Source organism: Carya illinoinensis, chromosome 8 (assembly GCF_018687715.1).
Source record: "Carya illinoinensis cultivar Pawnee chromosome 8, C.illinoinensisPawnee_v1, whole genome shotgun sequence".
In the NCBI taxonomy this organism is placed as follows: Eukaryota; Viridiplantae; Streptophyta; class Magnoliopsida; order Fagales; family Juglandaceae; genus Carya; species Carya illinoinensis.
The window spans coordinates 25,729,682-25,752,379 of NC_056759.1; the positions used below are offsets into that span (position 1 = coordinate 25,729,682).

The 22,698-nt window shown below is 38.0% G+C and overlaps 2 protein-coding genes and 1 long non-coding RNA gene across 4 annotated transcripts; 2 read left to right on the forward strand and 1 right to left on the reverse strand.

Moving 5' to 3' along the window:
- Positions 1-9,858: 9,858 nt before the first annotated feature.
- LOC122274296 lies at positions 9,859-14,718 on the forward strand. Of its 2 annotated transcripts, none has more exons than XR_006228272.1 (3): positions 9,859-12,828; positions 13,737-13,876; positions 14,313-14,718. XR_006228272.1 is itself a non-coding variant. In XM_043083334.1 (3 exons), the coding sequence occupies exons 1-3, from the start codon at positions 12,598-12,600 to the stop codon at positions 14,455-14,457; spliced, it is 516 nt and encodes a 171-aa protein (XP_042939268.1). In that variant the 5' UTR covers positions 12,435-12,597; the 3' UTR covers positions 14,458-14,718. The 2 variants fall into 2 exon arrangements, 1 of the variants encoding a protein (XP_042939268.1); XM_043083334.1 differs by having other exon boundaries at positions 12,435-12,828.
- Positions 14,719-18,066: 3,348 nt separating this feature from the next.
- LOC122318298 lies at positions 18,067-20,243 on the forward strand. Its single transcript, XR_006244791.1, has 2 exons — positions 18,067-18,446; positions 19,595-20,243. It is a non-coding gene; the product is annotated as an uncharacterized LOC122318298 (long non-coding RNA).
- A 1,504-nt stretch (positions 20,244-21,747) lies between these two features.
- Positions 21,748-22,392, reverse strand: LOC122274542 (protein FAR1-RELATED SEQUENCE 6-like). The gene has a single exon (XM_043083575.1). It carries the CDS (start codon positions 22,390-22,392, stop codon positions 21,748-21,750), a length of 645 nt encoding a protein of 214 aa, XP_042939509.1.
- Positions 22,393-22,698: the final 306 nt, after the last annotated feature.

The window sequence follows — 22,698 nt, forward strand, 5'->3', positions numbered from 1 at the left end:
TGTTTAAGATGAATGATGATGAATTAATTTCTAGTATGCACACTTGTTTTACTAACATCATAAACAGTTTGACAGCTCTTGGCAAAGTTTATTCCAAGGTGGAAATAGTAAGAAAAATTCTCAACTCTTTATCAAAACGTTGGGAATCAAAAGTTACAGCGATTCTTGAAGCTAGAGACCTCAAGAAGCTCGAAGTCAATGAACTCATCGGGTCACTTGTGACGCCCCCAAATCCCCACGCACGGACACGGGGAAATCGAGACGTCCTGATGGTGACAACCCGGGTCACCACCCTATCGATGAGTGCCAAGTGTGTGCAAAAGCAACAAATGTGCACGAAAGAACATGCAGCGGATAACGAAAGTCATATAACTAAGTATCAGAATTTTTTTCTTAATATAAAACAAGCTGTTTAAAACATACATAAATAAAATATTACAAAAAACACAAATATAGTTTTAAACCAAACTATAAAGCATAACTTCAACTCAAAACTCCGGAGCCGCATCCTCGGGCTCAGCCTCCTCCTCCTCCTCGAATCCTGCACCAAAATCTACGGAACCAAGAATGGTACTGCAGGTAAGTAAAACCCAAACACCACTAGATAAAAACATATAGAACTCAAACAATATGCATGAAGTGATGCCAATGCCCAAAGCCCATAAAAACATATTTTTCCACGCACGCCAAAAAAAATTCCATTTGGCCCAAAAACAAACCCGTCCCAAATATCAGGCCAAAAGTCACATTTGGCCCATATCCATCTCAAACCATTATCCATTTTATCCGTATGCACCATGACCTCCCTTAGGGGTCATCCGCACACCCTGGCTCCAGTGCCACACCGCAGAGTACCACCACGCATGTGACACCTAACGAGTGATGCCCAGTTCTGCACCTCGCGCGTTCGTAGCCAAGTATCCTCTAGCCCTCACCAGTGAAGGGCCACGGAGTCGGTACGTAGAGCGATGCCCGGTTCCGCGCCCAGCACATTCGTAGCCAAGCATCCCCTAGCCCCCGCTCCCGTCGTCGCCCAACGACAACCCAGGGGACATCACTCAGTTTATTCCGCTCCCGAGTGACCAGAGGAGCTCCACTGAGATAATACCCCATCCCGGCTTGGGGTCGTGATACACACGCACCCGTAAGTCCACTCATGCCAATTAAACAGGCTTTTCTCAATTAAATAAAAACACACGTACATGCACCATGTAAATGTCATATCAATGCACAAAAATAACCAACCAACATAAATCAATAAAACAAGCAACTCCGTCCTCCATCCATCCGGCCTTCGAACTCCTCGGACTCAGTCCGGAATCAACCAACCAGCAGATAAATAATTGAAAGAGCAATATATATTTAAATCTGAAAATAGGGTTTGGAAAATACTTACAGTGCTATACGGTATTTTTAGAAAGCTTGCGGCGTTGTAAACGGCAGAGAAAAAGCAACGTAACAGTGAAAATTCACTGTGGTCATGGGTTGTAAAATACCCACTTTTGAACGGGGACAAACCAGGGTTTGGGATTGATAGAGAATGGTCCAAGGATGATTATGAAGCTATTGGAAGTGGTGGTTGGCCGTGGGTGGCGGCGAAAACGGTGGAGGGAGGCCGGATTTTCCAAAATGGAAAGCTAGCTCGTAGGAGCTGTTCCGGTGGCTATTAGGGGCCAGAAACGGGTGGGTTAGGACGGCAAGGAACCGGTGATGAAGTGGTGGCCGGAGGTGGAGCGACGGCGGCGGATCGGGGCAAACACCGTGGGGGCTTCAAGGGCGTTTTCCGGCCAAACGGCTGGCCGGATGGGGCTGAGGTTCGGTGGGGAGGTGCGCCGAAGGGAAGGGCTTCGACCGGTGGGGGCGGTGTGCCGCACGGCGGCCGGACGACGGTGGGTCGAGGGGCTGAGCTGGTTACGGCGTGGGAGAGGAGAGAGAGAGGGTCGACGGAACGCGGGAAGAAAGAAGAAAAGAAGAAGAAAGAAGAAAAAAAAGAAAAAGAAAAAGAAAGAAGAAAAAGAAAAGAGAAAAAGGAAAAAAAAAAGGAAAAAGGAAGAAAAAGAGATGTAGGAAGAAATGAGGTCCAATCCTCACTCCGGACAACAAAACAAAATCGCCGAGAAAGAGATTAAAAAATCGTAAAACAAATAAATAAATAAAACACAACATCCAATAAATTAAAAACCAATTTTAAACGCAATACATTAAAATAAATAAACTAATATATTAATTAAAATAAAAACAACCATTCAGTGAAAATACACGCAAAAGCGGGTCATCACATCACTCATGGAGTTAATTCTTTCCCACCAAATCTATTTGCATCAGTCAATCCATTGTGTGATACCCGTTTTTATGTGAATTTTCACTGAAGGTGCTTTTTAATTTATTTAATATAATAGTTATTTTATTTTAAATTATTGTATTTTAAATTGGTTTTAATTTATTTGATGTTGTGTTTAATTTATTTAGTCGTTTTACGGTTTTTAAAATCGTTTTTGGCGGATCAGTTTTGGTTTTCGGAGTGAGGACTGGACCTCATTTCTTTTCCCTTATCTTTTATTTTTCTTTTCTCTTTTTCTTTTTTCTTTTTCCTTTTTCCTTCTTTTTCTTTCTTTTTCTTTCTTTTCTTCTTCTTTCTTCTCCTTTCTCTCCCGCGTACGCTGAACAGCCTCTTTTTCTCCTTCCCGTCGTTGCCCCTTTGTCTGCCCAGTTCTCCGCCGTCCAGCCACTGTTTAGTGCACCACCACCACCATTCTCTTCCCGTTCCACCAGAGATCATCCCCACCAATTTTCAGAGCCATCGGACCAGCCGTTAGCCGCCGAGAGCCCCCGGAAGTCACGGCACCTGCTCTGTTTTTCCCCTGTCACCGGTTGCTTTCGCAGTCCAAAACTGCCGCTTGCTGGTGGTGTGGCCTACACCACCTACCCAGTTTTCTTCCCCTCTCACAGGTGAACATCCCCACCAAGTTTCACCTCCATCCGAGCCACTGTTAGCCACCACGAGCTCCACCAAGCCACACGGTTTTTCACCGATTCTGGCGCCGTCGCACCACCTCCGGCCACCATCTCTCCACAGCTTCTTCCCCCACCTCTTGCCGACCTAACCCACCATTTCTGGCCTCGATCCATTGTCGGAGCAGCTCCCACGAGCTCAACTCCGTTCAGCCCCTTTTTGGCCTTGGATCGCCGTTTCCACCACCACCTACGGCCAAAACTCGTTTCCTTTAGCCTCATAAATATCTCAAGACCATTCCCTATCAATTTCGTGCCTTGGTTTGTCCCCGTTCGAAAGTGGGTAATTTATTACCCATGGCCACAATGTAAATTACACTGTTACGTTGCTTTTCATCCGCCGTTTGCAACGTTGCGAGCTTTCTAAAAATACCGTATAGCGCTGTAAGTATTTTCCAAACTCTAATTTTAGATTTAAATATATTTTGCTCATTCAATAATATTTATCTGTTCGTTGGTTGATTCCGGACTGAGTCCGAAGAGTTCGGGGGTCGGATGGATTGAGGACGAAGTTGTTTGGTTGATGTTGTTATTTGTTTGAGATATTTGTGCCTTGATGTTTGCTTTGTATAGTGCATGCATGTTCATGTTTAAAAAGGGAAAACCGGATTTTTCGTGTAGTTGCATGCATGTACATGTGTTTGAAAAATGAAAGTTGTGCTGGTAAGTGAGAAATGATTTATGGTATATGTGAACGGTTGGACTGACTGGTTTGAGTCAGAGGCACGCGTAGGGATGGTGGTAAGCAGGGACGGTAGTAGAATCTCGCCTGTGATTCCCGCCTACGGTGCACGCGTAGGGATGGTGGTGAGCAGGGATGATGGTAGAGTTCCGCCTGCGATTCCCGCCTACAGACGGACTTGTAGGGATGGTGGTAAGTAGGGACGGTGGTAAAGTCCTACCTGTGATTCCCGCCTACGGTGCATGCGTAGGGATGGTGGTGAGCAGGGGTGGTGGTAGAGTCCCGCCTGCAATTCCCGCCTACAGTGCTCTGATGGTTTGGTTAATGGGTCATTTTTTGAGAAAATGGCGAGGTTTTGTATGAGGATATTGCGATCCATTTTCTGGGAAAATGGTGGTTTAGGCCATTATCTGGGATAATGGCGAGGCTTGGTTTTATACGATATATTTTTGGGCCAAATGGGATTTTGGCGTGCGTGGAAAAAATGTGATTTTATGGGATGAGAGCATGTGCATTCTTTCATGCATATTGTGGAGTTTATTATGTTTTTATCTAGTGGTGTTTGGATTTGTTTGGATTTTACTTACCTGCGGCACCATTTTTGGTACCGTAGATTTTGGTGCAGAGATCGAGGATGAGGAGGAGGAGGCTGAGCCCGAGGATGCGACTCCGCCGGGATGCTGATGTTATGTTTTATATTTGATTTAAAACTATATTTGTGATTTGTAATATTTATTTATGTATGTTTTGAATAGTTTTGTATTAAACAAGAAAAATTCTGGTACTTAGTTGTTGACTTGCTTTTCGCTGCGTATTTTCTCATGCACATTCGTCGCTTATACACACACTTGGCACACGTCGATAGGGTGATGACCCGTGATGTCATCATCCGGACGTCTCGATTTTCCCGTGTTCGTGCGTGGAGATTTGGGGGCGTCACACATTGAGTCATACCCACTCCTCACTGACAGAACAACAGCTTTTCTATAGCAATATGATGGAATCAACACTGAAAAATTTCACTTACCCCCCTTCCTTGAATCCGAAAGTGTGGTCTAAGACTTGGAAGAAGCTTCACGCCTTGGTCATGAGCTTTAAAGCTCAAAATTCACAATGGGCTAGGCTCTTTAATTCACATGTTACGGCCCATGAAAGTGGGTGTTCTTCAATGGGCCCAATTTTAACTCAAACTTCATCAGTGTCCCAAGATGCTCGATTTACTCAAGTTTCCCAAGGCCTTGCTGATTCTGAATCGGGCAAGAATAATAGGGTGGTCTCAACCCACTTCTTTCACCCATTTTCATCAACTACTAGGGACCCTCTTGAGTGGCCTAAGCCCACAATCAAAATTGAGAAAAGCTATGAATTTGTCACTTGATAATCAGATCATCGTTCCAAGACCTTTGAAAAGAAATAAGTTCTCGGCAATTGACGAGGAGGAGCAGATTACTAAAAATAAAATGCCAAAGCTTACCAATGATCATTAGATTAAACAGGCAGTAGGAATAAATATCAGTAAGGAGGATAAAGATATAGCTTAAATGCTCCTTTCAGTGCAAGAGAAAGCTATTGGGAAAATCAAGAAGAGAAAGGACTACACCAAAAATAAGTTGTATACTTACACTTCATCAAAGTTGGCATCATTAGAGCAAAAGAAATCTGTAGAAGAGGTGGGGGCTACTGAGCCCTCTCTAGATCCATGAAGACATTAATCTAGAATTGCATGTGCTTGGCCTGTCCCAAAGTAATCTAAAGTATTAGGGCCAATATTAGGAAATATAACCCAAATATTATCTTTTTGTCAAAAACCATGGTGCTTGATATACGTACCCATAGTATAGAAATCAATTTAGGTTTCCATCATTTTGTCAACTATCTTGCTTCGGAAAAATTTGGAGGACATTTGTTGATGTGGAGACCGGGTATAGATATTGAACCGATACATGTAAATATTAATGTTATTTCTATTTTGGTTTACTCTGACCCTTTTCATTATCCTTGGTTAGCCACTTATATTTATGCTCTGGCATAATAGCAACAAAAGGCGCAATTTTGGGCCACTTTGGACACCATCCACAACTCTTATTCGGGTCCTTGGCTATGCATAGGGCATTTTAATGATTTAGTGAATTAATCAAAAAAAAAAAAAAATAGGGGGCGTTCGATAACTTCTAGCTCAATAGGTGGTTTGAAAATTTTGATAACTACTCATGGGCTAGTTGATATGGGATTCTCGGGACCCACTTTCACTTGCATGAATAATCGACATGTAAAATCTCTCATCAGAGAAAGACTTGATAGAGGAATAACGAATGCAAAATGGAGATTATTATTTCCTAACGCTACCATCCAACGTCTTGTTTCAGGTGCTTTAGACCATCCTCCCCTATTGTTGAACACAATGAGGGTATAAAAGAGAGCATCCTCTTTTAAATTTGAAGAATTCTAGATTAAAGAAACCCTCAGCAGTATAATCATCCAAGAAGCGTGGTGCAAGCAGGTCATTAGTAATCCCTCATTCATTCTCCCTAGCAAAATTAAAGCCACAAAAGAAGTGCTCAAGCATTGGAATAAAGTACACTTTGGGAGAATTCAAGAGAACATCCAACAATTAGAATCATAGATCATTCATCTTCAATGCACTCAACCAATCCTAGTGGTCTTCAGAAAGAACATCAACTGCAAATACAACTCCAAGATCAATTGAAATATGAAGAAACATTATGGCGACAGAAGTCAAGAATCAATTAGCTAACAACTTCGGATCTTAAGACAAAGTTCTACCATCTTTCAACAACAATCCAAAGAAAAAGCAATGGAATCGACTCTATTAAGATTAGCCTAGGTAACTGAACAATGGATTAGGATATTATCGAATTAACTTTTATAGATCATTTAAAGTACATCTACACCTATACAAAACTTGTCATTCCAACAGAGCTTGAAAATTTCTTTCAAGAGCAAATATCTGATCAAGAAAATGCTTGTTTAACGGTAGTGCCAAAAGAAGAAGAAATTTATGGGGCGCTCAAACAAATCCCAAACCACAAAGCTTTAGGCCTGGATCATATGACAGCTTTTTTCTACAAGCATTATCGGAATATTGTTAAAAAAAGAAGTCATTGCAGTGGTCTAAAATTTCTTTAGAAGTGGAAAGCTGTTGAGACAAATAAACCATACAAACATTTCTCTAATACCAAAAGTACCAATCCAAGCTCACCAAAAAACTTCCAGCCAATCAGTCTAATTAATGTTATAGATAAAACCATCACAAAAATCCTGGAAAATCATTTGAAAAAAAACTCTCCCTGGTATAATCTCTCCCGTTCAAACAACTTTTGTTCCAGACTGCAACATAAAGGAGAACTCAATTATCGCAAATGAGCCTTTTCACTATCTCAAAAAATTAAGAGGGAAGAAGGGCCAAATGACAATCAAGCTAGATATGGAGAAGGCTTTCGATTTTATAGAATGAGATTAGTTATGAAAGCTTTAGGCTAAAACAATCAGTGGATTAATCTCATCAAAGGATGTATAACGACGACATCCTTTTTGGTTCTTATAAATGGCTCTACACGACATTTTTTCAAAGCAGAGAGAGGTCTCAGATAAGGCAATCCTATCTCACCTTTCATGTTTATATTATGCACTAAGGTTCCATCAAAATTAATTTCTAGATCAGAGACCATTGGCAACATGAAAGGCATTAAACTGAGCAGAAACTATTCGCCAATCTCACGTCTCTTTTTTTAGATGATCTCATCATTTTTCAGAAAGCTGAAGAAAGTGTAGCAAGGACCATAAATGAGAATCTGGACAAATACCAAACATGGTAAAGTCAAAGAATAAACAAAGAAAAATCCTCAATCTACATCACAGGCAATATGAATTAAGCTGTAAAGAGGGCTATCATTGAACAGCTGAAGTACAAAGAAATTACATCCAAAATAAAGTATCAAGGAATTCAAACATCCTTTGGAAGGTCCAAGAAAGAAAGCTACAACGAGTTGTTGGAAAAAATAAATAACAAGCTAGATGGATGGAAATCAAAACTATTATCACAGGCAAGTAGAACGATGCTTATTCGCACAGTGGCAAGCACCATCTCATGTACCAAATGTTGATGCATCTTCTACCAAAATCTGTGTGTAAGTCGATGAATACTAGCTTTAAAAATTTATTGTCGAGAACAAAGAAGGATCAAAAGCACAAGCTTTATTTAAAATCCTGGAAGTTGATCTGCCAACTAAAAAAGAAGGTGGATTGGGATTGAGACTAATGGAAACTATGAATGTTGCTCTACTAACAAAGATGGAATGGGAAATAAGCCAACCAAGTACTAATATATGGCACTCGCTTCTATAAAAAAAAAAATACTAGAATACAAACACTTTTGGTAGGTAACTTCAAAGGTCAAGGACTTCATTTTCTGAAAGAATTTACTACAAACTCGAAAACTGCTAGAATGAGGTATGTTACCAGATCTCCAATGGTACATCAGTGAGAGCTTGGCTAGACCCATAGATACCTTCCCTTGAAAATTTCAAACCGATACCACTCAGTAATATCACGAAATTATCTTCATCACTCAAAGTCTCAGATTTCATCAACCAAGTGACTCACTTTTGGAACTTGCCAAAAATGAACACTTTTTCCCAACATGAAAGCATTAGAGAAATTCTGAAAATACCACTACCTTGCACAAGCTTTAAAGAGGACTATCGCATATGGGTCAAAAATCATAGTAGGAATTTCACAGTCAAAACAGCCTATCATCTAGCAACAAAAAGCGGCAACATTCTCCAAGTAAACATTGCAAATATTTTTTTAGAGAAGATTTGGAAATTAAAAATTCATGATAGCCACAAGCTCTTCCTATAGAAAATTCTCTGGGATATAATCCCTACTAAAGGAAGACTAAAGAGTTTCTTACTATCCTTGCTTTCTCTTAATTGCCCTTTGTGCAATGAAGAAGAAGAAACATTATTTCATTTCTATATTGAATGCCCTTTTCAAGATTATTGTGGCGTCAAAGTAAGTGGCATTTAAACCTCTCCTCTTTGGCAATTACCACAATTCAGAATTGGATTACTATTATACTCAACCCAAAGCAGAAATTGGGCCTAAGCTCACAGGATGTGCAAGCTTTTGAATTATTTACTACTTTGATATTGGATTCTACTTGCGAATGAGAAATGATATAGTCCACAATTAACCAGTCTTATCTTTGCATAAAGCAAAAGAACAACTGGATTTCTTTTCTCAAGAAAATCTAAAGGCTTGGGAAATGAAGAGTATTCACTAGCAAATGCTACCATGGAAAAATCCTGAACCCAACCACATAAGTATTTCTTTCGATGTAAAAGTCAGGATTTCATCTTCACGGGCCTCTGCAGTAAGTTGTGATTCAAAAGTGAATGCAACAGAAATATGGGCAGAGGAAATTGGTACAACAATCCCAGTAGTAGTAGAAGCGCTTGCAACTAAACTTGCTATTAATAGGGCAAAACATTTACAATTTTTGGATGTCACTTTTGAAGGAGATTCATCAGCCATTCAAGAATCATTCTCATATTGACAAATCTCTCTCATCTCTAATGACATAGTCCTTATCTTAGCTTCTCATAAAAGATGGTGTTTTGAAAAAATTAATCAAACTCAAAATTGATTTACGCATTCTGTGATATAATGGACAGTAACCAGTAGTGTCATTGGTTGCATTCCCGTAACTACTTTACCTTCTAGTATTATTCTTATCAATAGTGAAAAAGACTCATATTGTAACTTGAACTACTCTATATATATACAAGCTTGATTAGGAAAAAAAAAGTATAGTTATTATTATTATTAATTTTAAATTATTCATTATTTAGATGAGTCATCTTACAAACTATATTATTGACAACGGGTGTTCATCTTGTTTGGATTTTTTTTTAACATAAGTCCCAACCTTGCATCTTTGAGTTGTCGTAGACATCCACCAAAATTCGAATACAGAATTTAAAATACGGATACCCGATACTCATATCTAGATTATACTTTTTAAAATTTATTTATTTATTTAAAATAATGTTAATTTAATGGAATAAGATTTAATTTTTGAGATTGTTAAACTTTTTAAAATGGTCAAATTCTTTGAACCGATTTGCAGAATTTGTACAAACCATCATGGTTGAAGTTGGAGAGAACCTCTACGCACCCCTCACGCCAACGCGTTTTGGAAAAGTCTTGCTTCTTCGTCAACAACGAACAGTACAAAAGACATTCTCATCTGCCCGATAACTGACCAATCCAATAATCCATCAATGGCTTCCATCTACAGCTGCACGGAGTGCGGGACCGACCTCAACCTTCGCACAGTGCATCTCTTCCCACCGGACTTCTACTTCGAGGCCGGCAACAAGGGTACGCTTTCCTTCTCGAGTGTCGACTCCTCCAAATTCCAGTTCGAGAAGGAGGACAAGATCAGACCCTTCTTCGAGACCGTCAATTACTGGGGGATCCAGAGGAAGAGGACCAAGATCAAGTGCAATAGCTGTGACCGTCTCGTCGGCTACATCTACGACGACGGTCCTCCTCTCACAAACAGCCCCGGTCAATTCCATATGGGTCCTAGCCAAGTCATACCCAGAGCTGCCAGGTATAGGTTCAAGATCAAGGCGCTTCAGATCACAGCGGAAACCTGAGTTCTTTTCTGGGTGGTTTATACTTCATGGGGTTTTGGGTTGATTTGAGCTTTACAAGCCTCGGTTTTGTTTTAGTACAATTTACAGATTGAATTCTTCACTATACTTGTCAAAAATATCAGAACATATTTTTCCAATAGATGTGTTTCACAAGATATGTAAGAAACAATCAAATAAAAATTTCTATTTTCCTTTTTCCAGAAATAAGAGGACGTAGTTATGATATATGAACAGGTTGCTTTGTTTTCTGTAATTTTACTAGTAGACGCCATTGATCATATACTGTTTACTGACTCTTGGTTTTGATTCAAGGCTTAGTAACATAGTTTGTCTGATGATTGTTTCTTTCCAATGCTAGTTTATCTAACTTCAGTAGCAGTGTGTTGTTATTCTTAGCATAAATGTGGAATGTCATCTGTCTAATCCTGCTTGAAGATGTACTCCAACTCATAACTAAAAGGGAAAAAATGGATTTTGAAGTGTCCAAGGACTACCACAAACTCAAGCAGACAAAATGACTCATATGTAACGTTATGATTTAGATGTTTCATTTATGTGATTCCAAAACATTTTAACGGTAGTTTTCCGGGAGTGCAGCAGCTGTTGCATAATATTTACAACCTTCCTTCAGTATTTGATGTCACTATTGGAGAATCAGACAGTTTTTTTACTCATTGACGTAATCTACATTGAATGACTGATTATTGAACTTCAGTCCAGCGTACCAACAACATGCTTTTGTTTCCAAGACAATTTAGAGAGGAACAAAAACAGTAGAAGAGGCTTGCCTCACTCCTAGAGGAGGCATCCATCATCAGAGAGAGTATAATAGGAGGTGGAGGATTTGGAAGGACTTATAGAATCATCCACTCTGGAGTCATAGTTGGGATGCAAAGCCAACAGTTGGCAGTCTTCATCACTTATTCTCTTCAGAACACTGATAACCGGCAAAACACTCCAACCAAATGTTAGAGCATCATGCAGCAATTACTTCAGAATGCGGGCTAATGTTTTGCACACTTAATGAGTTACCTTCTCTGCAGTAAGTGTCTGTTTTCTTTACACAGGTTGGACTTGGGGACGCTTGATCATCATTTTGCTTCCTTTGCGTCCTGTACTCTGCAATCAGTTTCAAACCTTTGATAGTGAGCTTTGGCTGTTGAGCACCACAACCGCCACGGCTCTTTTTGACTGGTTTCTCGAGAAACTTGGCCTTGAACTTCAAGTTCATCACCACCATATTTGGTTTTGTTCTTGCAGGCATCCAACATCTTTTTGAGCCTTTTTTTTTGGGATTCTATGTTTTAAATGCTTACTTAACTCGTGATCTTCCTGCATGATTAGAAGCAAGTAAAAAAAGTAAAAGTTTAAAATCAACGGAATTAAGAATTAGTTTGAATCAGTGCAAATGCTCTCATAAGCAATCAAACATATTAGAAATAAGAAGCCACATGAAACGCAAACAAAATCCACACCCATGTATCAATCCATCCATGTGCTAATCCTTCGGGTTCTACTCTCGGTTAAAATAGTTTAAAGAATTTACAAATTCTATGGCATGTACCTCATCTGGGAAGCAAATCAGGCACAACGAAAAGGGAAATCTCTAGGAATATATACTTTCAATAGTTCCTGTTTTTTAATCGAGAATATTGAACCAATCCTACTCCATCATAATTCAAATGGTCTACTTCCAGTGGCTACAATGAGCTGCATCGTTCATCCTACTTTACTACAGCAGGTGTTTTCCTTTTCCATAATTTATGAGCAACCAAACAGTAAAATATCTAATAAACGGAGAATTACGGTCTCTTTGGGGCTGAGTATGCCAAACTGAACCGTACATTGTAGGTGGGATTCGTTGTAACTGAAATTTCTGGATTTTCAAGTTTGTCGTTCCTTGGAATTTCTGGTGGCAACAACCAGTCAGTGTTTCTGTCTTCTGCTCTTCGCATACGACTAAATCATATTTACTCGGTCAACCTTTATAAATTATACCAATCCATGTGGATATGACAATGGATTTTTAATTGAAAAAAACCAATGTACGAGTCATATTTTGAAGGGTAGATTTGGATTAGTAGCTCCGGTGCTGGGCTTGGTCATGGAAGTGGATGTTCATGGTTTTGGGCTCTATTTAGCCTGTTCTTTTGTGATCTCATTATCTCTTACACTGAGAAAATTAGCAACTGCGAACTAGACAAAAATTTTCCCAGGATGAAGCAAATAAAGGAAGGAAGTCCAATTGGAGCTGCAAAGACAAAACAAGCTGTCGTGCCGCCACCTCCACCACTTCCACTTCCAAGGTTCTGGGTTAAGAGAACTGTTGTAGTGAGTGTGACAAATCTAGAGATTGCCAGATTCTGGAGGCAGAAGCGCATTGAGGAAGAAGATCACCTCCTTGCTGCAATCAAGGCTGCAGCACGTTTAAGGGCCCGCAATCTTTCAGTAAGATCTTTTAACATGCATTTTACCTATCTGATACAGCACTCATTGACTAATCATAACCATATCTTGATATCTATAGAAGTAGTATGAAAATTCCAGCCCTTTTTGTTTGTTTGTTTCCTTTCTCTTTTTCAGCATTTGGCTGTATAAAATCTGCGAACTACCAAGTTTTTACCTCACATGGTAGAAGGGTGTAGCGTTGAGGACTGTGACCGTAGACATTAGGGCCCCAAAACATAAATGACAAGCAGAGACGTTTTTTTGTTTTTGACAAGAGACTTAAATTCTAAAAGGGAATGCTGGATGTATTCTTCAATAAAATAATTTTTCAACAACAAGCAAAGAAGGGGTGGAACCACAGAGTAAATTTGAGGGGCAAAACTATGAAGAGACTTCTTATGGGAGGGAATTAATTTTGAGAGAATATACCGCATAAAGATTAATTTTCAAGAAGTTTCTGCTATTTTCTGAGAGGTCTGCCCCCAAGTATGGACTTGGTCTGCCCCCGAAACAAAGGGGCAAACAACACTAAAGACAAATATCTCTTCATTTATATCATTTTGGATGCTATATATCCAAAAGGATGGGAGGAGAGTACAGAATTAAGTTTTTGAAAATTTCAAAAGCCCAAAAGCAGACTATAGGAGTGAATTTGGAAGCAATTGGGATATGACATAACTATGTCTTTCCTGCTTCCATCAATAGGGGATGAAAAGGACAAGTGGCTGTTAGGGTTTGTTCCCCAAGTCTGCCTGCAGATATTGCAGTGGTCTTGGGTATTGTATGCCTTGCAAAATTTATATATATATATATATATATGCATACATGGATCAGAACAAGCTAGCTGCAACACCCAAACATTTAATGTTTTACAGCTGCTTAACCTGATGAAGGTGTATGGTGTATAGGAGGAAGACTACAAGTGCTTTGAAGAGTCCTTGAAGGATGCGGATGAAGATGCCAAGGATAACATTAGCACCACTGCTGCTACCAGTGACAGCAACAAAGATGAAAAGAGTAATGAAATTCGAGTGGGAATAAAGGACTGGTTAGTTATCTTTCTTAGTTATGTTTTATAACGTTGAGACTTGATAAATGCTTACATATCTTGAATTTCTTTTAAGAACAACTGACCTCCAAGATTACAAGTTGTTTTGTACTAGTTTACAGTTCACAGAAATTTATTTGATTGGTATTGGAGGGGAGGGAACAAAATGATGACCTTTGATTGGAAAAAATATGTTCCATAGTCAATATACAAACTCTTCTTTCAGAAACGAATCTGATTATGGAAGTCCTGATTACTGTTTTAATTCTAAATGGGCAAACATGTGTAATTGTTGCAAAATATTCCATTCTTGATGTGGGAGAGTGAGATTTTCCTGCAGGCTGCAAAGATCCTTAGATTATCCATAAAGTGAAAAGAAAACAACAATAACCAAGAAATGCTCTCATAAGATCTGATCTCTAAATTGAAATTGCAGGTGGACAAAAAGCAAGTATGCATACTTAAACCAGCCAGCCATGGAGTCCCTTGAACCACCCAAAAGAAGAACTTCCACTTACACTCCCAATTGTTTGTCTTACAAGCCTACTCCCCTGCATGCTACCTCACTTGGCGTGTTTTAGACCATTGGAGATGCTTCAATTGATTGTATTGTCTTTACATTTATGTCAATAATTGTCGGTTATACTTGAAAGTTGTGTTCCTTTCAACAAGCATGCTGTCGTATTGTTAATACTTCTGGACAAATCCCAGAGAATTGAATTGAAATCAGTCTCCCTTTGCTGATTTTGTTCTGTAAAGTGTACAGCTGCAAGACATTTTCAGTCGAGTGTGCGCCCCAACTTGGTGTCTCCTCAGAAATTTAAGAATGGATTGTGATGAAATTGCTATTTGTTTGAACAACTTCAATGCATACTTGTCACCTGCAACGTTAATATTTATATATCTTATTCCTAAATTTGCCATGTATCTGTCAATTCAAATTCAAAACCAATCAAACCGATGAAACTTGATGTGCAAAAAAAAACATCTTTCATTGCAGTAAACATGACCAATCCTTCTTATGATAAAGATGAGCAGAAGAGATAATACGTAGCAAAAAATATATAATATTTTCTTTTGCATCAAATAATAGTAAAAAAAAAAAAGATAATTCAGCACAGAATATCTCCAACAGTGCTTGTCATTATGTTTCACTCCTTGTTACAAATTTGCATCTTTAAAATAACAACCAATGTAATATTCCAAGGAACCACGGAATCTTGCAAGATACACATCCATTATGATAAGGTGATATTATTCATCAACCTTCAATTTTTTTAATCAAAAATAAAAGATAATCCAAATATGATAAAAACGCCATATTTTATATAGTGGAATGAAATTAAGATGGAAGTGTCGTATGTAGCATTAATCGAAACATCTATTGCAGGTGGTCTACTGATAGAAAAGTGCCTACTATTAAGTTTGATTGTCTAAGGTAATGGTTGTGATGGATATGAATATGTTCAGTAGGCGGGAAAAAGCTTCAAGCGATTAAAGATCATAATCATATGGCAGAAGGCAAGTAAAGGATCAAACTACATCAAACGCACCGTATGAGCTCAGGGATAAAGGCAACAACTCATAACACCCCTAATGTCGAGATTAGTCCATAAAGATAAACCTTAGGAGAGCGTAACCCATATGGAAACCTGGTGAACTGTATCCCAATGAGATATGAATCTTTGAACATAAGCCCAAGAAAGATATTCGTGCCAAATGAGAGTATGAATGTGCAAGTGAGCAAGGAGGTGCAGCCACAGCAGAATGATGGTTGCTGAACAAGAGCAACCTCCAAGGCAGCTAGCTGGAAAACGGCAGGATAGGAGTGAGTGCCTGAGGAGGGGTAAGAACACAAGAAGGGAGCGCTTCCCCCTTCATAGCCCTGCTAGACCAAATCAGTCTCTTGGCAAGATTTGGACTATAATAGGGGGTTTGCTAGAGGCAGAGCATCATCTTCCATGAGAAAAACTCACTACAGGAGGGTAAGGTATGAAGAAGTGTTTGTTTTTGACAGACCATCGAAGCAAACTAAAACCAAATAGACTACTACCATAACCTTCGGTGATGAAGATTGCGACGACATGTTGTATTCACATGATGATGTATTGATAATGACTATTTGTTGTGAAATACACTATCTGCAAGATCTTGTTTGACAATGGGAGCTCAGCAAATGTCCCTTTCTAGGACACGTTGCTAAAGATGAGCATTGAGCAAGACAGATTGTGCTCAACTCCAATGACATTGGAAGGGTTCTTAGGAGAGACAATGTAGCTAGTAGGTGCCATTGCACTAACCATTATGGAGGGAGCGAGTTCGCGCGCAACTACAACAATGATAGACTTTTTGGTAGTTAAAGCTCATTCCTTGTATGCAATCATCAGTCACCCAATGCTGAACAAGATGGGGGTAGTCACCTTGACCTACCCCTTGAAGATAAGGTTTCAAATAGACGTTGGCATCGAGGAAGTCCTCAACGAACAAGTGTTGCTACGTTAATGCTATGTGGAAGAACTAAAGAACGGGGGTATGGATGTGCAGACCATTGAAGAAGGAGAGGTCAAAGAAGCGTCTTCACCACTGGAACTCATCGAGTGGAGAATTGAGATGCGGGGCCAAGAAAATCTGAAGCAAGGAGAGGCTGCTGAGCCCCTGGAGCCAGTAACTTTGTATCCATATCGACCGGATGCAATGGCCAGGATAAGGACTCGAATGATGCCATAACTTAGGGAGCAGTCGAAAAAACTCCTAATCAAGCATAAAGACGTGTTTGTATGGAGTCATGAGAACTTGCCTGACATAGATGTAGAGGTGATGAACACCACCATGTGTTGACCCAGATGCTAAGAAAGTACGATAGAAGCGAATAAGCTTTAGTGTAAAGAAATATGCAGCGATTTTACAAGAGGTGGAATACCTCTTGGAAGTGGGATTCATCCGAGAGGTCCATTACTTGAAATGGCTCTCAAATGTTGTGTTAGTGGAAAAGACAAACAGGAAATGATGGATGTGTGTAAATTTTACAAATTTGACCAAGGCATGCCCAAAGAATAACTTCCCCTACAGTGGATCAACCGGTAATGGACTTCACGGGTTCAGGTCAAAATAGATTGACCTATTAAGACACAATTTATAAATAGATCACTAACAGTTCAACCCGTTTAACCCATTAGTGACCTGTTTTTACCCATTATGATTTTCACCCGTTTTCACCCGTTAGTAAGGAAAATGCTGTTCGAAGTCAAGTTTGCGCACCCTTGCGCACGACAGATGACATTAGGGGTGAATTCGGTCCGGTCCGGTCCGGTCCGGTCCGAGGAGGTTTTACGGACCGAACCGGACCTATTAGGTCCAGGGTTTTCCCACCCTGGACCGGACCGAACTTCATACGGTCCGGTCCCATTCGGTCCGGTCCGGTCCGGTCGATCCGTTCGGTCCACCCTATGAGTTTTTTTTTTTTTCAATGACATTTTGTTTAATACTTATGTAATTATATTGTGACATATTTAATATATATACATATAGTATACTATTATATATATTAGTAATACACTACTACTATTAGTAATAGTGATAATTATATATGTAACTATATCATGTAATAATAATAGTAATAATAGTAATAGATGTAATTATATGTAATATTAATAACTAATACTATTAGTCTATTAGTACTAATACTATAACTAATAAATATATGTAATGATAGTGATAATATATGTAATATTATATTAAATAATAGTAATACTCTTATTACTAATATTCTATGTAGTTATAGTGATTTAATGCTAACATATTACATATTAAGTTAACTATACTAATATTATTATAAATTTACAAATATATGATATATTATAATTTATACTATAACTTTTATAATATGTTAATACATTAATATATATACTAGTACTATATATTATAGTTAATAGTTATATATTAAAGAATATAGTAATACATTGATACTAAATATATATATAATATAGTTATAGACTTACAATGATTTAGTTATTATGAATTTATAATTAGTATAACTATATAATTGTATTAGTATTAGACTATTAGTAATTTAACTATTATATAAATAATAATTTTTTTTTTAATCTATTCGGTCCGGTCCGGGGTGAAAAACTCCTGGACCGGGACCGGACCGGACCGAATACCTTCGGTCCCTTAAAAATTGGACTGGGACTGGACCGGACTCATTCGGTCCGGTCCGGTCCGGTCCAAAAATGACCGGTCCGGTCGGTTTTTCCGGTCCGGACCGTTAGACTTTCAGCCCTAGATGACATGTAATTGATTAATGAAACGATGTGGATCGCGTTTGGTAGGAGACGAAATTGAAAATGGAATGGAAAAATGTTAATGAAACAGTGCGGATTGGAGGGTGGGAGACGAAATTGAGAGAGACGTCGGTGCTGGGTTATTCCCTTCTCCTTCTTCCCCATTTCCCCAGAACCTTCTCCCCTGTCGAAGATGTGAAGCTCCCCTTGTAGCTTCTGCAAGCTAGAGACTCAGCCTGCTGTGATTTTCTACGGCCTCACTCTGCAAGCCAGTTCAGTCAGCATTGGTATGTCTCTCTCACTGATTTTATTTTGATTGAAACCAATTGTTTTGGTGAGTTCATGCATTCATTTTTCCATTTTTGGTTATTTGAGTCTTTAATGGGTAGGCTTTGGTTTGTTTAGGGTTTTTAGGGCTTTAAGCTTTTGGAAGGTTTCTGGGTTTATTTTCTGTGATTAATCATTATGTATCTATGGAGGAGAAAGAGAGCTCTGGTGTGGATCGTGTTGGGTTTTGTTGGGGTTGCCGTAAAACAAGAGAAGTTTTCAACTTTTACTAGAATATTACAAATCTTGCCTTTTCTGAGGGGCAGATAGCATAGGTGAGAAAATACTTTGCCTTTTCTGAAACGTAATTCAAAGATTGGGTTATAATTCAATTGTAAACAACTAATATAATTTCTGGCCTAATACTTATCAAAAGGAAAAATCAGTGCTTTCTGAAATTAGCTTCTTGAAAGGGTTAATTCAAAGTACTAACTTGAGTTTAAACATAAAAATGATTTGAAAGCTAACTAATTGGGATGGAGACTACTATTTGTTTAATGACCACAAAATTAAGTGAACAATTTTAAATTTAATATTAATCACGAGTTTTAAATCATGCACATGTTATTTGGAACATATTTTTCTTAGAAGCTATTATAATGTCCTATTGGGTATTTCAACTGGGAACTAGAATTGATGGGACTCTAGGTAGAAAATCTTTGACAAATGATGGCCAATTTCAAAACCATTCTTATTTGCCAAAATAAAAAATTCAAAATTTTTCTGTCATGAAGTATTGAAGTACCAACTATAGCCAGTTGAATGATTAAGAAAGAGAGAGGTAGGAAATATTAATCTTTTTTATCTTTATTTTTTCCTAGCTTATTTGTGGCTGGTCTTCTCATTTTCAATTTTTCATTGTATTAGTTTGTGAAACATTTCTCCAGGCTTCCTTACATCTTATACTGTATTCCATTCATTAGTGTGAGCAAGCAATAGCAGATTGCACTGAAGGTGCTCGACTAAAGGTTTCAACACCAGCAACTTTTCATTGATTATTTTGCATGCATAAATGATGCATTTCTTACAGAACTTGCACCCGACCTCTAATGAATTCTTTTGATTTGGTTAATTCTTGAGAGATTTTGGGTGTTCTTTTCTTTTGCAGGAAGAATGGGTGGTTTGTCGTGTTTTCCAAAAGAGTGTAGTGAAAAAACCACAGCAGATCACACCAATATCATCATAGCTGACATCTGATCTTGAGCCTCCATGTGAAACAAAGTCAAATGTAAATGAATTCGGAGACGTTGAGTTACCAAACCTAAATAGCAATATTGCAAATTCATCAAGTAGATGATTTGAGTTCTAACTTGCAGTCCTCTTCCTCTAAAGTCTTGGAATCTCAAGTACAGCAACAGTTGGAGCAACCATTCAATTTGAACTCCATTTGGTGAAGAAACCAAGCTAAAGTACTGTGAGAACTAACTTCTTGTTAAAAAACTCCTAAACATGCCTGAACATGATATATATATATATATATATATATATATATCTATATATATATATATGTATATTATATGAAATATCAACCCTAGAACTCTTCAATTGTACTTGTCATAAGGGGCCAAGCAAATGCTACTGACATTGTATCTTAGTTTGTCCAGCTGGTTAATTTAGTTAAATTTTAAAATGGAGAAACTTAATTCCCATTTGTTTATGTTGTTAATTAATGGTCAAGCTTAATGTCAGATTATTGGGGAAATATTGTAACTCTCGACTCCTGATGATCTTGTAGTAATGTTCGACTGATTAGGACCCTCCTGCATGCATGTCTATGCATATATATTACTCTACATGAATACTGTTCATGGATGTATAATCTCTACAGATTAATCCTTAATGTTGGGTGTCTCATATTATTCATGAATCCGTTCTCTCTCTAATTTGGACCCCAAAATAATAAAGCCATGGTTTTAGATGAAAAAGGATTGATCAGTTAATTTCATGACTCTGGTTTTATAAGTTTTCAACAAAAAGATTAATATTGATCATATTATCTTTTTACAATTAAATAATCAAATATATAATTAGATGGAAAACTGGAACTTTGATTAAATGATACTAATATATTCCATATCATTATTCCACAACAAGATCTAGGTAACTCAAGATTTTAGAAATGCATATCATAGCATACATTAAAATTAAAGTACTCTAGAATACAAGATCGAATTTTTAATGATTTTAATTCACAAGATAAATGATACCATTAATTAATATCCCAATATTTAAGCTTAAAATGAAATTTTAACTTGATCTTTAGGGGTGAATTCCAATCTTCTTCATGATCTACTTAGTCAAAGTTTGAAAAACGAAATGGATCCATGTACGTAATCATTCATGCATGCATAGATCATCAGTTTTCCAAGTTCCTTACATATATCTATCTATATAATTCCATGCACTAGTTTACGCAACGTACGCCAAACCCGTATTGTTGATATAATTAATAATGTAGTACTAGGAGCTCCACTCATTTCCTATAATTAGAACCTCATTCAAGTACTACCTGATTTAACTTTAACAAAATATAGTCAAACAACACTTCATTCCAATGCATATAAATAACATGCTACCTACTTCACAAGTATTAATTAACACTTACAACTCAAAATACAACCATGGAATGAAATACACCAATTCAGTTTCCATCCCCAAAACAATAATGTTACATCTCTAACTTGAGTGTAAACAAATACACCAACAAAAAAGTATTTCCATAAATCTTCAAGATTGTAATTGTCCAAAGTGCCGTCCAATTCCATTTTGTACAAATATACATCATTAATTCTATATGTGAGGGACTTAAATTAATTCTCCATTAAAGTTCCACTAAGAAAAATAAAACATGTCTTACCAATACTTGTAATTCCATACTTGTGCGTAAAGTAATTAAACAAGATCAATTACACTTTCTTGAGTCTCAATGACTATTTCTCCAATCTGGCCACTTGACTCCAAAACTTCGACTGTGTTTCCATGCATGTAAATAATACAAACAAACTATAAGTAAGTTTAACTATAATTCTATATAAGCATACTATTAAAAATTACATAGTAGGTACAAACAAACCTGAATGGGAAGGCTCTCTTCAGTCTCAACCACTACTTGGGGAAATAGATTCCTGCGCGTTTTAACGACTTGTGTATGTCCTCCACATGGCTACAAATCAATAGTAAAATAACCACATTAAAATCTAACCAACAATTGCAAAAGATAAGTGAAATTGAAATTATAAGCAATGTGATTATGGTGTATACCTATCTACGTTTTTCCTTCTGAATAGCTCTCTTCAGATTGGGTTTGTACAATCTCTCCATCCTTCCTGCTCTCCTTAACGATGGCAGTCTGCCTTTGCCTCTCACAACAAGGGGACTGAGTACTTTCTTTGAACTCCCAGCCGTAGTCATGTCGACGGTAGGGATTGCAACCAAGCAATCTGGGGGCGGCTTGTTGCTACTATTGACAAGGTTCATTGCATGTAACTTTTCACTCATATCCTCCATATGCTCATCACATGACGCAGCATTTGTTGCGACATTGTAACATATCTTGATTATAATTGAATATCTGCTCACTTCCGGCCTCGCCACAACTCCATCATAACTACTTTGGTTAACAACATATCTCCTTTTAACGTCTTTTCTCCATCGGTCCAATATATACTTTTCTAGCAATGAACGAATACAATTAAACTTGAAAACAATGAACACATATCTACACAATATCCCATTCATCTCAAACAATCCACATGTACACTTCGCCTCGTACTCAACCTCATTGAAGTAGACAGAATGGGTAACATCCTTTATGAATGTCTCAATACAAACTTTGTCTTTTACATGATACGTTGCAATTACACCATTCTTTTTGTATAGAACTAGAAGACAACTGACCATTCCCATTACTTCTTGTTAAACCTCTCTAAATTTTGAGTTCGTGTACAACTCCTAAAATACCTTCTCATGGGATTGGTAGAGACGACGAGAATTGTTGCATTGAATGAGTGAAAGTCTGCCCCATTTTTATTCTCGATCTTCTTTCTCAATGTATTGTCGAACTAATCCACAACCTCTTTTAAGTTTGTCCGTGCATGAACATACATGTCAAAGAATGCATTCATATTTTTGCTGCGTTGGGTAGTACTCATCCCAGCCCAAAAGCAATCTTTCAGGAATACTGGCGACCAATTTATACGATCAGTGTATAAA